At 43.4% G+C, this 16092-nt stretch overlaps 1 protein-coding gene across 1 annotated transcript in view; it reads left to right on the top strand.

Moving 5' to 3' along the window:
* The window catches only part of lrp4 (low density lipoprotein receptor-related protein 4), a 120935-nt gene that overhangs the window by 91338 nt on the left and 13505 nt on the right, over positions 1 to 16092 (top strand). The window contains exons 8-15 of the mRNA XM_079665655.1: positions 57 to 182; positions 857 to 982; positions 1440 to 1574; positions 2239 to 2364; positions 2730 to 2960; positions 4026 to 4182; positions 4790 to 5007; positions 15508 to 15834. Coding sequence (XP_079521781.1) covers positions 57 to 182; positions 857 to 982; positions 1440 to 1574; positions 2239 to 2364; positions 2730 to 2960; positions 4026 to 4182; positions 4790 to 5007; positions 15508 to 15834 — 1446 coding nt within the window. The remainder of the gene's footprint in view (positions 1 to 56; positions 183 to 856; positions 983 to 1439; positions 1575 to 2238; positions 2365 to 2729; positions 2961 to 4025; positions 4183 to 4789; positions 5008 to 15507; positions 15835 to 16092) is intronic.

A 16092-nucleotide genomic window follows, 5' to 3' on the forward strand; every position in this document is an offset into this window, starting at 1 on the left:
TGTGTGTGTGTGTGTGTGTGTGTGTGTGTGTGTGTGTGTGTGTTTTTTCCCTGCAGCCACGTCCATGTGCACGGCCGACCAGTTCCGCTGTGGAACTGGACGCTGCGTCCGGTTGTCATGGCGATGTGATGGCGAGCCTGACTGCTCCGACCGCAGTGATGAAGAGGGCTGTGAGAAGACGGGTAAGACTGTGCTCGTGGTCTTGTTTTCAGGAGCTAAATATAACACCAGCTTCAAACGTTGTCATGACAACAGCTCAGAACAGCCCTCCTCTGCACACAAACTCACTTTTATTTATTTTGCATACTGTTGAGAAACACAGTGGCTTTCAACCAATAGACTGATCAGTTTGGCAATTATTCTGCTGCTTTATCAATCTCTGGACCAACTTTAGAACCTGGCCTTAATGTTGAGATATGAATGATCAATGAACAGGAAAGAGAAAAAGATGGAAAAGGTACAAAGTGGACAATTCACACCCCCTAAAACATGCATATGACTCGCCTCCATGTTTTGGTGTGAGTGGCTGAGCATATCAGCCATGGCATGTTCTCTCTTCTGTCTGATATGATGAAACTAGATGACAGCCGTATGAAGAACTCAACAGCTGTGTCTATTTTCACATGGTTATGTAAAATAGTCCACAGAGCTTGATGATAGCTTATTTTTTTTATGTAGGAACTATGTTTTTCAATTAAACTACACCAACCGTATCACTGCGCAGAATGAACACTCAATGACGATGATATAATTTGGAGCTTTGACGACCCAAAACAAAGCAAAATAGCTCCAAAATAAAAATAAAGAGTAGGAGAGTTTTTTGTCTCACAGGATATATTATCTTTTCTCCCCACAGAGAGTCCTCCATGTGCTCCTGATCAGTTCCAGTGTGGTAATGGACGCTGCATCGGTCAGAGGAAGGTGTGTAACGAGGTCAACGACTGCGGAGACGGGACTGACGAACACCCGCACCATGATTGCCGTGAGTAGATTGAATATGATTATCTGAATATGATTTTTTAATGGTATATTTTTGTCGTTTCAAGTGGAGTTTTATGAGGTCCGTAGTCAGTGTATCACATATAATAGATGATAATACTACCCGAGTTTGGATAAACACGAGGGGTAAACTAGGAAAAAGCATTTTACACCCCTTGAAAAACCCTTATGTTACAGTATATGATATGTTCAATGGTTTACCTTGCTGTTAGATAAGTATTTTTTCATAAATATGAATACATAAAGTATTTAGTTAAGGTGAGATTTAGGCCTAATGCCCCAATAAACCTGCAAGAGGCTGATCACACTCCTCAGGCTTTGCTGCTTATAGGCCTCAAATATTTCTAGGTTCAACACCAGATGAGTCACACTTTTTACAGTGTGTGGTTGTATTTTTACTGAATCAGCATGCTGTGTTTATGTTCCTGTGCGGCGTGCAGGTCCACGTTCCAGCGAGGGCAACTGTAACCAGAATAACGGAGGCTGCTCCCAGAAGTGTCAGATGGTCAGAGGCCTGGTCCAGTGCACCTGTCACACCGGATACCGACTGATGGACGACGGCAGAGCCTGCCAGGGTACTGCTGTGTGTGTGTGTGTGTGTGTGTGTGTGTGTGTGTGTGTGTGTGTGTGTGTGTGTGTGTGTGTGTGTGTGTGTGTGTGTGTGTGTGTGTGTGTGTGTGTGTGTGTGTGTGTGTGTGTGTGTGTGTGTGTGTGTGTGTGTGTGTGTGTGTGTGTGTGTGTGTGTGTGTGTGTGTGTGTGTGTGTGTGTGTGTGTGTGTGCGTGCACGAGGGTGTGTGTGTGTGTGTGTGCACGAGGGTGTGCGTGTGTGTGTGCACATCCTATGTTCACTCTTATTAGTCAGTTTGTCCTTATTTCAGCAGGATATTTCCCAAAAGCATGAACACATTTCCATGGAACTTCCTGGAAAGTTAAGGTTTTGGTTAAAGAAGTATTGTGGACATGACTTGGGATTCTTTCCCACATTTTATTGGTGGAATTGTTAAATCTAATGTTGAAGATATATTTGCTCCCATATTCGAAAAGTGTCTTTGCAATAACAAGATAATAATTGAGAATACATGAGGTGTGGAAAAAGAGTACGATGTGTTCCAAAAGTGTGAATGTGTTGTTCACCCTGAAGCCCCCTCGTTACACTTCCCTCTTGAATCAATTGTAAAACCCTGCGAAAGTTTAACACCAGCATCCTTCTGTCCCTCCCCTCTTGTCTCCCTTTCCAGATGTGGATGAGTGTGCTGATGAAGGCTACTGCAGCCAGGGCTGTACCAACGCAGAGGGGGGGTTCCAGTGCTGGTGCGTTCAGGGCTATGAGCTCCGACCTGACAAACGCAGCTGCAAAGCTCTGGGTAAAAAAAAACACTGCACTCTGTTTCAACCTTGACATGTGACCGCAGAGAAGTTGCTGGGGTTTGACCTCCAATAAAAACACCCTGCTACACTGTTTATACTTACTTTAGCTGTAACTGTATCCATTCCTCTGCTCCGGGTTCTGATGATGGCTCATTCAGGGGGTCTGGGCTAGATTTAGTGAAGGCAGGCCTGGTACAGCAGCCCAACAATGGAGTTAAATCCAGGTCAGGATCCAGACCCTCATCACCACTGAGATGAATGCTCCATCGGCCCTCACTTTTTTTCCCAACTTTCACTTCATGTTTGGCTCCATGCTGTTTTACTTTTCACTTTACTCTGTCTCTGTATTTCCGTCCTCTAGGTCCGGAGCCTGTGCTGCTGTTCGCCAACCGCATCGACATCCGTCAGGTTCTGCCGCATCGCTCCGAGTACACCCTGCTGCTCAACAACCTGGAGAACGCCATCGCCCTGGATTTCCACCACGCACAAGAGCAGGTCTACTGGTCTGACGTGACGCTGGACCGCATCATGAAGGCCAACCTCAACGGCTCCAATGTGGAAGAGGTGGTCTCCACCGGTCTGGAGAGCCCAGGTTTGTAACATAACGCATGTCCAGATAGCAGGCATATATATCGTTTATCCATTGTATCCAACTCTGCTGCTTTCTGTCCCGCTACACTCCGCTCTCCCTCACTTCATCCATCATCTTGTTCATATATGAGCTCAGCAGTGTGACATTAATACTGTTGAAACACTTTTCTTGATTTCTCTCAGCCTCAATGTCTGAACTCTGTCTTAAGCTCTTTTGGCCAGTTTCCCCCTCCTTCTTATTCTCTTTTCTGTTCAGTATAGTTCACTGTTACTACTTTTTTAATAATATTTCAGTGTTTTTTTAAATATTTGTTTGACCTTTGGTATTTCTCTAGTTCTCAATTAAATCAAATGGTAATTGATTATTGCTTTGATGTTCTAATGACATGGTTTGAACACCAATTAACAAAGCGGGGAAGGGCAGAATTTAATTGTACAAACAATAATTAAATACAATTTTTGATATATGGATCAGATAATGAAAAACCTATTTAAAGATGACATTTACAGGGTTTTGTTTTAATCAGTATGAATGTCATGTATGTGTGTTCAACATTGGGCTGGAGTTTTCTTATTAAGCTTAAAGGTAGGGTAGGTGATTCACTTCGGAAACACTGTTTGTTATATTCCATGGAATACTCTTAACATCCCAATAGCAATGAATAAATAAATGCTTTGACAATAAATACATAAAGAATTTTCATCTGTGGAAGCCGTGGCGCTGTAAAAAGCTCGACCAATCATCTGAGCCGGCCCGGCTAAAATAACTAGATGGCCTACCTGCCTGTCAGCCTTCCATCTTGTGCACAAACTTATCTCGTGCCCTCATTGGTCATGTGCGCGTCTGTGTGTGTTGGAGGAGGGGCTCTGTAAGGAAGTCTGAAGGAAGGGGCAGATGTTTTCCGGTTGTGTATTTTCAAAATCTAGCGCACTCGAGCTGGTTTCTCCATTCTTACCTACCCTACCTTTAACTTAGCATGAGGGTTTGAAAAAAAGGTTAAGTCTAGCTCCGCTCTGTCCGAAGGAGAAACAAAACCTTAAACTAATTGTGCTTTGTCTCCTTTAGGTGGGCTAGCCATAGACTGGATCCATGACAAGTTGTACTGGACAGACTCGGGGACGTCCCGTATCGAAGTGGCCAACCTGGACGGGACGCACCGCAAAGTGCTGCTGTGGCAGAACATGGAGAAGCCCCGAGCCATCGCGCTGCACCCCATAGAGGGGTACGAGTCCAAACACACACACACACACACACACACACACACACACACACACACACACACACACACACACACACACATAAGATGTATGATTCACTACAGATGGCATCATATGCACACTCTCCCATCTATACATATCCCCTCTGGATGTGTCCCAGTTGTTGTGCAGCAGCGGAGCGGGGATTAAAGTTTGGCAGCACAGCACTGCCCACAGACGAGCATCTGTGTGGAACAAGTACTTCATGAAAGGGGCAGCAGCTAAATGGGTTTATCCCCAGTTTAATGTGCTGCAGTGGCAGGATGGAGTTTATGATGAAGCCCAAGATACATTTTAGGCTAGAAAAAACTAATTCAGCTTATTAGGTAGCTCATTTGCATGAGATAATTGAAAAATATCCACAAAAAAAAGATTGCTCTTTTCTCTAAGGCCGGTCGGAGCCGATGAGTGATGATGAAGAGGACATGAATGTAGTGGACAGAGGAGACTTTTTATTATATTTGTATATTATATTAGTGTTGTGTCTTGATTCCTGACAGCAATCTGTTTACCTCTTGCCAGCAAGTAAACAAAACAGAAAATTAATCATGACTGTCCCACTTTCCCCTGCAGTAAGATCTACTGGACAGACTGGGGCAACACACCTCGCATTGAGTACTCCAACATGGACGGCTCCAACAGGCGGGTCATCGCAGACACACACCTGTTCTGGCCCAACGGCCTCACCATCGACTACGCCGGCCACCGCATGTACTGGGTGGACGCAAAGCACCACGTCATCGAGAGGGCCGACCTGGATGGACGCAACCGCAAGGCCGTCATCAGCCAAGGTACACTCCGTCTGTTATCTCTCACTTTTGCCAAGAACATATTCAAAATTGGAATTTGTTAAATATAATAATAATAATAATACGTCATTTATATAGCGCTTTTCCTGGTGCTCAAGGTGCATTACAAGCAACTAAAGAAGAAAAACAACAACAAAAGTAAAAACTGCTAAGCTAGTAGCTGTTTGCAGAAACAGTTAAGCGAGTTCAACTGCACATTTAATTATAGTCAATTTTTTTTTATTTAAATGATGCAATCAGATGAATGTATTCCAAGTCCAATCTAATAAGAGCTAAGGCATGCTTGGGCCATATGCTAATTAGAATTGATGAATATAAACATCTATATGGTGCCTCGTTTTTTTTCATTGAAAGCTTTGAGAGCTAGAGATAAACAGGATATGAAGTGTTGTACAGAAGTCAGGCTGGAGTTAAGATGATCAACAATGTACACACTCAAGGGGACAGATATAGGATGTATCCTGCTGACATTATTTTATTATACCATATGGAGTTAATCCATGTCATATCATCATTAAAAATCACACACACACAGATGCCTTAAAGGACAACATAAAGCTGTGCGACTCCCAGAGTGAAGCAAACAATGTGCGTGAGCACTAAAAGTGGGGATATGGCAGACGTTAAGAGTTCTGATCTGTCACAAACACACCCTCTGAGACCCCACGTTGCAGTAAGGTGTGTGTGTGTCTGTGTGTGTGTGTGTGTGTGTGTGTGTGTGTGTGTGTGTGTGTGTGTGTGTGTGTGTGTGTGTGTGTGTGTGTGTGTGTGTGTGTGTGTGTGTGTGTGTGTGTGTGTGTGTGTGTGTGTGTGTGTGTGTGTGTGTGTGTGTGTGTGTGTGTGTGTGTGTGTGTGTGTGTGTCATCAGCCCTGTGAGCTCTTCTTAATGATGTGTGCTCTGAGCATAAAAGGCTGTAATTGGCCCTGTCCTTCCTCCACAGCCTCTGTTTGCTCAGACAACACACCAGACAAATGGGACGTGTGTGTGTCTGTCCGTGTGTGTGTGTGAGTGCATAGTAACGTTCCGAGCCTCTGGCCAGGAATGTTAACGAGTGTCTATCTCCCTACACCTATAGTTTTGTGTGTGTGTGTGTGTGTGTGTGTGTGTGTGTGTGTGTGTGTGTGTGTGTGTGTGTGTGTGTGTGTGTGTGTGTGTGTGTGTGTGTGTGTGTGTGTGTGTGTGTGTGTGTGTGTGTGTGTGTGTGTGTGTGTGTGTGTGTGTGTGTGTGTGTGTGTGTGTGTGTGTGTGTGTGTGTGTGTGTGTGTGTTAGCTGGATGAGTGCCAGCTCCTCTAACATTGGAGCTGGACAGCAGACGGGTGTCACGGATAATGCCGCTATCCAGTGTGCGCACCTGTGCAGGGGGGGACAGGAAGATGTGTGTGTGTGTGTGTGTGTGTGTGTGTGTGTGTGTGTGTGTGTGTGTGTGTGTGTGTGTGTGTGTGTGTGTGTGTGTGTGTGTGTGTGTGTGTGTGTGTGTGTGTGTGTGTGTGTGTGTGTGTGTGTGTGTGTGTGTGTGTGTGTGTGTGTGTGTGTGTGTGTGTGTTCATGATCATAGACTGCTCAAGGACGAATGCTGTGTACTGCAGTGAGATATCGTGTGTAGGGCTAATATTATTCCCTAAGGGAGAAACTAAAACGGATAGAAGGTTGGGTCCTTCAGGGGTATGAATGAATGAAATTCCATGTCAATGTTGGACATATCTTGCATACATGAAACATTTTGTGGGCTATGGTGGTGCCAAAGAAACAGTGTGAGTCACCACTACCACCATTAAGATTCATTCTTTGAGGATTGAGAATATCTATAACATGCAAACTGCTACTAGGCGTCACCAAGTCAAAACCTTTTTATCATATTGACATGAAAATGGGATTATTTGTACGTATAAGGCCATATCATTAGTTTTGACATGATACATTACATCATATATGATTTTTTTTTTTTGGAACCAGAAGTGCCCATATTTGGACAAGTGGGTGGAGCTCTGTAGGAGTGAGGTCTTTCAAGGGCAGACATCATTAAAGCAAATATTCAATTTCAGTTTAAATTCTAACTTTGTATAGTAAATAGTATAGCCTTTTATATTGTGCAGATTTGCCCGAAAAAGCAGTGAGTAGTGTCACAATAGTGTCTTTTAATTATAATAAATATAATAGTTATTTAATTAAACATTTTTGTAAGAACCAGAAAATGTCTTTTACATTTAGATAAGTAAGTTAGAGGATGTGATGCAAGAAGGAGACATCAAGGAGGACCACTGAACAGGCCATCAGTCTATAAGCAGCATTCTGTCCAGCTGGCGGCGACGTTGTGTTGTGTGACAGATCCAGTCGAGGCGTGAATAGACTGGGTGGTTCTGCATGTAGGTTAAAGGGGACATTACTCTGAAGGCTGGTGGGACGTTTGATGCCCTGTCGGCCCGCAGCTGCTCCTCCAGCTGTCCCGGAAAACAGGAGCAGGAAGGGTGGGGGTGCAGAGACAACAAGGAGGAAGGTGACCGTATCAAAACCAGGCGCCTCGTAGATGTCGAGGACTCACAGGAGGGAAGAGGGTGCACTGTTGTCGCCCTCATGTTAGGATAAGATCAGAATACACACATTCACCCAGTATCACCTCACACACACCTGTCTAAGGAGGAAGGACAATGAAAAATGTAAAATGAAAAATGACTGAATGAATGAAAAATGTACAGACGTGGTCTCATTATTTTTAGCTATTTGTTTTGTAATGACTTGAAATTGCTTTATTTAATTATCCTTTAACCGGAACGTTCCTGATAAGAATCAAAGTTGTTCCCTGTTTTTTGTTTTTTTCACCGACTATCTCAATCTTATTTTTTAATGAATTGGCTGCTGGTTTTTCGGAAACATTTGGCCTTTCTTTGGCTTATTTTATTCAATTAAAAAAGAGTTTTGTTGTGTGAGATTGGTACCATTATATTAGTATATTACATTACATATTAGTGATAGTAATTCCGGCGTGAGAGGGCGCTGACTGTTCGCCGCTTCTCTGTCCGAAAATCTCGTCTTTCTTTGTGTTAATCTAAGAGTTTCTGACCATTTTCTACTGCTACAGTTTTCTAACTATTCTGTGGCTTTTGTGTTCTGATCTGACATTTGTTACACCCGATTGTCACTTTTGACGTACGCTCTGGTTTTCTACCCTGCTACACCTGCCATTGTAGCCCACCTGCTAACGCTGCTCCATCCATCAAATAACCAGCCCCATTCTTCGTCCTGCCCCTCCCCGTGGGTCCCGACTCTGGTTCTTTAAACCTCCCGCTCCTGCTGTAAAGGACAGCCCGCGACTGACCTCTCATCCTGTCTGATGTCTTCCAACAGCTCCACTTGCAGCGCCGCTGGTCTACAATCAAAGCCAGCGCTGTGCTTACGCTAGCATCCTACCATGGCACTACGATGTTACGATACTCTATTATATTATATATTCAAAAATAAAGATTCAAAATTGTACAAGTTGAAGCTTTAGTTTTAACAGTTTGCAAGAGCGCAGGTACTTGCTTTCAAGCAGAACAGGGCAAAGAAACTTAGCGGGAGTCTTTACGTGTTCGGTGTAATGACGTACAACGGCCTCGACAACTTCTGTAGTCCTATTCAGCCACTTGTTAACAACCATCCTTTTTTCAGACACGTAAATTCTTCAAAAATCACTGCTGATGTATTTAATGTCGTAGAACAAAATGTGATCTGTCTCTTCAATTTGTGTCAAAGACAGACCTTATTTCAAGCTATTTTCCAAAGTACTATAGAGAAATTGCATTGCTTTTTGTCGAAGGAACCGGAAGTGGTAAAAATGCTAACTTACTTCAGCGTTTTAGGACGCGTCACTGCGGTTCTCTATAGAGAGGCGAAGTCCCTTCGTTCTACTTCCGCCCCATGGGACCTTATTTCAGAAAAATTATGTATTGAAGTCAATCGACAGAGAAAATTATCTTTCGATCCCGTTTGAATTGTGCCACGAATTACACATATGATGTTTGTCAATCTTAAGAAAATTATTTCCATGTAAAAAAAGTCAGAGTTTGTCATAAAACTGTTGAAATATAAGACTATGAAAAATACGCAAGTAGAAAGACTACAAATCCCAGAATCCCAGTCCCGCATGCTGGCTCTTACGGAACCTACTAACTCCCTTTTTGTGTATGTACAGCTCTAATCATGCCCAGACTTGATGATGAGTGATTTTCACCTCTTTTAATACTTTTCGCCTCATTCTGAAAGAAAGAATTGTAATGTGCTAACGTGACGGCCGTCTTGGTGTGTGTTGCGAGACGGGAGATGTAGTTCATTGAGCGTTTTCACACAAAAAAAGTAAAAAAATAAGGTCCCATGGAGCTCCCCCGGAAAGGGAGGGACTTCGCCTCTCTATAGAGTGGCCAAGTCCCTCCCCTTCCGGTGGACCTCCATGGGACCTTATTTCGAAAAGATTATGTATTGAAGTCAATGGAGAGAGAAAGATTATCTTTCGATCCCGTTTGAATTGTGCCAAGAATTACACATATGATGTTTGTCAATTCGAAAGATAATTTTGCAAGTCAAAAAAAAAAAAAATGTGTCGTAAAACTGTGAAGTAACACATTTGTTTGTGTGAAACGCGGAATGAACTGCATCTCTGTCTCCCACAACAACACACGTCACCAAGATGGCCGTCACTACTGTCTTGTCAACAAAACGATTGACTACCCTCACTATCACCACAATGAAACACGTCCAGAAGAAAGTCATGCAAAGCTGCCTGCCTGCCTTCCTTTGATTCTCTCTGAACTGCCTGGTCTTTTTAATGTTTAATGTCAACCATTTGTGCAGATAGCATGAAGTACAAAAGATCGGAGATCGCCAATGCTAGCGTTAGCATTTCTCCCCCGGGCTTAAATTGTGTATTATAGAATGATCACACCGGTAACAGTACTCTTCAAAGGGTTCACGAAATATGACTACTACTCTTACTGTTTAACATTTTGGGTTACTTAATGTTTCTTCATATTAAGGCTAATAAAAAAGACACGGTTGTAATGCTAACTAACGTGCTAGCTACTAGCTAGGTAGCTAACTTGATCCAGCACCTCCTGGTCCTTTCATCAGACGGGAAGCGAAAGAACGAGCAAGACTCATTGCTGGTATAATAACAACCTGGTACTAAGCACACAGGCATCTTGTTAAAGTTATCTTATCTTAGCCAGCGCCATATAGATAGATTATATCTATATGGCGCTGATCTTAGCTATCTCTTAGTGGAAGAAAACAATTGTGACATCACTTACGCGACTCTGGGATATGTAGTCTTTCTAGTTGCGTATTTTTCATAGTCTTATATTTCAACAGTTTTACGACAAACTGTGACTTTTTTGACATGGAAATTATTTTTTAAGATTGACAAACATCATATGTGTAATTCATGGCACAATTCAAACGGGATCGAAAGATAAGTTTTCTCTCTCCATTGACTTCAATACATTATTTTTCCAAAATAAGGTCCCATGGACCGGAAGTAGATGGGCGTGACTTTGCCACTCTATACACCCACCACTGGTCCATTACAATCCCAGCTGTACCGAAAACCTGGAGTGAATTCCACTGCCCTCTGCTCAGAGCTGGCCCAAATACCTGGAGTGGATTCCACTGCCCTCTGCTCAGAGCTGGCCCAAATACCTGGAGTGGATTCCACTGCCCTCTGCTCAGACCCGGTCCAAATACCTGGAGTGGATTCCACTGCCCTCTGCTCAGACCCGGTCCAAATACCTGGAGAGGATTCCACTGCTCTCTGTCCAGAGATGGTCCAAATACCTGGAGTGGATTCCACTGCTCTCTGTCCAGAGATGGTCCATATACCTGGAGTGGATTCCACTGCCCTCTGCCCAGAGATGGTCCATATACCTGGAGTGGATTCCACTGCCCTCTGCCCAGAGGTGGTCCAAATACCTGGAGTGGATTCCACTGCCCTCTGCTCAGAGATGGTCCATATACCTGGAGTGGATTCCACTGCCCTCTGCTCAGAGATGGTCCAAATACCTGGAGTGGATTCTACTGCCCTATGCCCAGAGATGGTCCAAATACCTGGAGTGGATTCCACTGCCCCCAACCACCAAAAACTGACAATAACACATTTCATTCCACCTCCACTCCGCTCCTCCCCCCCATCTGATTCCCCCCCCCCCCGCACTGTCAACCTGGACAACCTCATACCTCTTCAGCCTGTGTTGTGACCACCCCCCCCCCCCCCCCCTCCCGCTCAACAAAAATTGCCCTCCTTAACATACAATCACTCAACAAGGAAGCCCTCATCCTCCATGAACTAATCTTGGAAAAATCCCTTGACTTCCTTCTGCTCACTGAAACTTGGCAACAGCCCGATGACTTCTTCTCCCTCAACCAAACATCCTCCCCTGGCTTTAAATACATCACTAAACTCCGCCCGTCCCGCCATGGTGGCCTTGCTGTAATCCATAATCAGAACATCCAGATCACAGAACTCACCCTCCCCTCAGTATCATCCTTTGAATTCATTGCCTTCAAAGCCCCTCCCTCACTGACAGTCATCCTCATCTACCGGCCTCCTAAACCTCATTTCACTGTATTCATCACACTTGCCTCATCCCTCTCTCAACGTCTGTTATTACTTGGTGACCTCAACATTCACATTGACTCTCCAACATGCAAGCTGGCATCCGAATTCACAACCCTACTGTACAATTTCACTATCACCCAACATGTCACCTTCCATTACAAAGGACACATCCTTGATCTTGTTTTGCTCTACCAACCTCCAGTGATTGACCTCCACCCTACTCACCTCCCTCAACACTCTAGCCCCCCTCAAAAATAAAACTGTTACTTTCAAGACCTCCTCACCCTGGTTCACACCTGCACTCCGTAAAATGAAGCAGCGAGGCCACCAACTTGAACGTCTTTCAAATAAATCTTCACTGACCCCTCCCGTAACCACAGGACCCTCTTCTCCACAGTTAACAAGCTCTTCAAACCCCGTGCTGACAACCTCCCTACTTCTACTTCCGCTGCTTGCAGCTCGTTCCTCCAGTTTTTCGCAGACAAAATTAACGCCATTAACCACTCCTTCTCAGCTCCATCTGATATACAATTATCTCCCCCAACCTCCACCGCTACCACTTCTCCCCCCATCTCCCTTGACCTCCTGACTCCTACTCCCCAGTGCCGCCTCTCCCAGTTCAACCTGGTTACCCCACTTGAAATACTCCATCTGATCGGTTCCTCAAATCAAACAACCTGCTCCATTGATCCTCTACCCACTCCTCTCCTGAAGTCCTGCCTCCCCGTCCTCTGCCCCTATCTTGCTAACCTTTTCAACTCCTCGCTGTCCGATGGAACCGTCCCTTCTGCCTTCAAAACTGCTGCCGTTACTCCAATCCTCAAAAAACCCGGTCTTGATCCCTCCTCCCTCACTAATTACCATCCCATCTCCAACCTACCATTCCTCCAACACATTGTAGCCAAACAAATTCACTGCCATCTCCAAAGCAACCAGCTCTATGAACCCCTTCAGTCTGGATTCCGTCCTCACCACAGTACCTCACAAACCTTCTCACCCCTTATCAACCCCCACGGTCCCTCAGATCCACCGCAGCCGGACTCCTATCCATTCCCACATTCACACTCTGCAGCTTTGGGGACAGAGCCTAGGCTCTGGAATTCCCTCCCCCAAGATCTTTGTGACTCTGAGTCCCTCACAGTCTTTCAGTCCCGACTCAAAACACATCTTTTCAACTCTGTCTACCCATAAGCCCCACCCACCCCCCCCCTCTCAATCAACTTCCTCTTGACTAATTTTCCTTTTATTTTATTTTACTATATTCATTTTTTTGGCTGTCCTTGTTTGTCTACCCTCCCTCATACTGTAAAGCATCTTTGAGTTTTAGAAAAGCGCTATATAAATATAATGTATTATTATTATTATTACCAACCTCTATTATTTCAGCAGCACTTACAAAAATGTTCAAACTATTCCGTCCCTATTCCAGACATCGGCACATTTTTGTTCACCTTTTAGTGTTTAATGATAAAGTTGAGCTTTCACTCCCTATGCTGACTTTATGAAAGGAATACCAGTTATTTGTACATTTATGCTTTGTCATACCAGTAAACATGGGAAATGCAGTGAACAGTTATAGTTTTTAAGGTCAATATACACAGGAAACTGACAATACAGCATATTGCATAAGATATTGATAAATACAGGAATTCAATGTTAAATCTGAATGAAAAACACTTTATATTAATAATTTATCTACAGTACCTGCACAAATCTAGTTTTATATGTTGTTATTTTGATTTTCTTTGTTCGATGTCCCCGTTCTTCTCAACTTTGCATGGCCAGTATCCTGAAAGCCGAGATAACTTATTATTAAAATAAAACATAACAGAACCAACAGCCATCCCGATAGAGCTTCCCATGTCCTACAAAATCAAAATGTATGTCCTCCAAAAGTCTTTGACATCCACTTTTTAAAACATTGGATTGAGCTATAGCAAGTAATTATTTAAAAATATATGACTAAAATATGTACTAGGCGAAATATTTAAGAGTTAAGAAATTAAACTAGTCTGTGAACTTTGGTGGAAAAAATGTGCACTGGCAAACAGTTTCTACAAATCTTTGGCATGTTTGTGCTCCAGCCAACACATGCTTTTACTGCTGCACCAAAGATAAGATACAATAACTACAATAACAGAGTATAGCAAACTTTTTCTGGAGACAAACTGAGATATATTACATAATTATTTTCATCTACACTAATGAAGGTGCAAACCAAAGGAAAATTAAACAGAAGACGTTCCTAGATTAAAATGATAAAACTTTTGTTTCATAGAATTGTAACAAGTACACACACAATTACTCTAATCCTCGTGGTTCCTTAATCATTTGTCTTTTCTCCAGTTTTAGCCATTTACCACTTGACATTTATGCCTTGCCATTAAACACTGTCATTAAATGAGCAGCGCTGTTTTTAAAAGTCCTGGGCCAACATACTCACCACGGCTCAGGAATCACTTTTTCCATCCATTTGGCCCTCACATCCAACTGGTTGCACAGATACTTCACCGGAGGATGATTAAGCTGGAGAGAGAAAGAGAACGTCACCCTGAGCAGATTTTCCCAATAGAGACAAATCTGCGAGGAGTTCCCTGGCTATTACACGTGTTACTGTTTAGGCATGGCTTCCACTGACTGGATGTCAACAACTTGTTAAAATATAAAGGACTCAAAGCCTTGATGTCCAGTTCTAATGCAGCCAACTTTTTAAAAGCTTTCGTCACCAGCTTTTGCTATCCATCCATCTTTAACTGTGATCATTGCTCATTGTTCAAGAGACATGCTGTGTTTAATATATAGTGGGAACAACATGTTTTAAGACAACAAGGCCAATAAAAATGTATTGTTGTTGCACAAAAGTATTTCTCTACTAGCTAAATAATTCTCTTAAAAAGCATTTAGACCATCAACAAACAATTAAACTCTCCAATAAATCTCAACTTGGGAGATTGTTAGGGTTAGGATACATCAAACACTGTTACCTTGTAAGTGAAAAGACTGGGATATATAACTGTCCATCAGATTACAATCTCCTATTTAAATTATTCAAAGCTACAAAGTAAATAAAATATTGTTTTGACTAAGAGAGGTACATATCCGACCACTATCAGTCCGTCCACACGGCGTTGTGTGTTGAAGCTTCAACGCTTCTGCCCATTCACTTTGAATGGGGTGACGTCACACTTTGACGAACTGCATTGTGGGAGCGTTGCTTTGCTTTGCTCGCGTTGATCGCTTCAAAAGTTGAGCAATGTTCAACTTTTGAAGCTTCGGCAGAAGCGTCAGCCAATCAAATCATATGCCAGTACAAGCTCTAGCCAATCAAACCGCTGCTTGTGTGTCTGGGGCGGGAGATTCATGTGATTGGTTGTTGGTCGAGTTTCAGACATGCCCGCCGGCAAGCTTCAACGCACGCTGCCGTGTGGACGCTGCGTATCAGTCTCTTGCACCAGCCCAACACTCTTAAAGACTGTTCTCAATCTGGCTTTCAGATCCTGCATGGAAAAGTCACATTATTTGAGTATCCTGATGGAGAATCTCTGCTTTTGGCCGCTCTGACCACAACTAAACCAGCTATAGCCCAATGAAAGGCAGGGTAATTGAAAGCAGCTCTAAATGGAGACGTTATGACATCAGCTAAGCCCGCAGCACTGAAAGGGAGGATGTTTGGAGAGCATTGGTGGAACAAGCCAAATGCAGTGGTTGTTCTTTCCATTTTCTTCTGTGTCTTTGGATTTAAACGTCCACATGAAACTCACAGAATCATTACTCCATGATGATGCCAGACTTAGCGCCTGCGTTTTATCACTACTGCTCATTGTTCCTGAAAGATGCCCTTTTGTTGTTCTATCGCACACACCATCGAGCATCTCTTTTCTCTATCTGTGTTTCTAGGCCTGCCCCATCCGTTTGCCATCACTGTGTTTGAGGACAGCCTATACTGGACAGACTGGCACACCAAAAGCATCAACAGTGCCAATAAATTCACCGGCAAGAACCAGGAGATCATTCGCAACAAGCTGCACTTTCCCATGGACATCCACACCCTGCACCCCCAGAGGCAGCCTGCAGGTCAGTACTCAGTCATGCTGGAGGCCAACTTGAGTTTAAAGTTCGTAAAATATCCATCAAATCTGAGTGATAGCGGCGAGGATCTATGCGGGGATAAGAGGAAAGAAGGGAGTTGGATAAAGTGTGTTTTTTATATTATGTTTATCAAAGGCTAGTACTATCATGAACATACATGAACATATCTTTTCTGCCATTGTTGTTGAATAATAGCAAGGTCACAAAGCTCCCACTTGAATCAGGTCTATCAATCACATCACACAGAAGGATTCAATATGTGCTCCTCTTTCTACGAACAGCACCATGAAATGGCAAAAGTCAACATTGCTAATCCTTTTATTTAGGTTTTGCAGTAATATGCAAAAACGCAACATTATTTGTCGATATTGCAATATTGCATACTGTAAATGT

The sequence above is a fragment of the Notothenia rossii genome, assembly GCF_949606895.1.
Source record: "Notothenia rossii genome assembly, chromosome: 2".
NCBI classification, from domain to species: domain Eukaryota; kingdom Metazoa; phylum Chordata; class Actinopteri; order Perciformes; family Nototheniidae; genus Notothenia; species Notothenia rossii.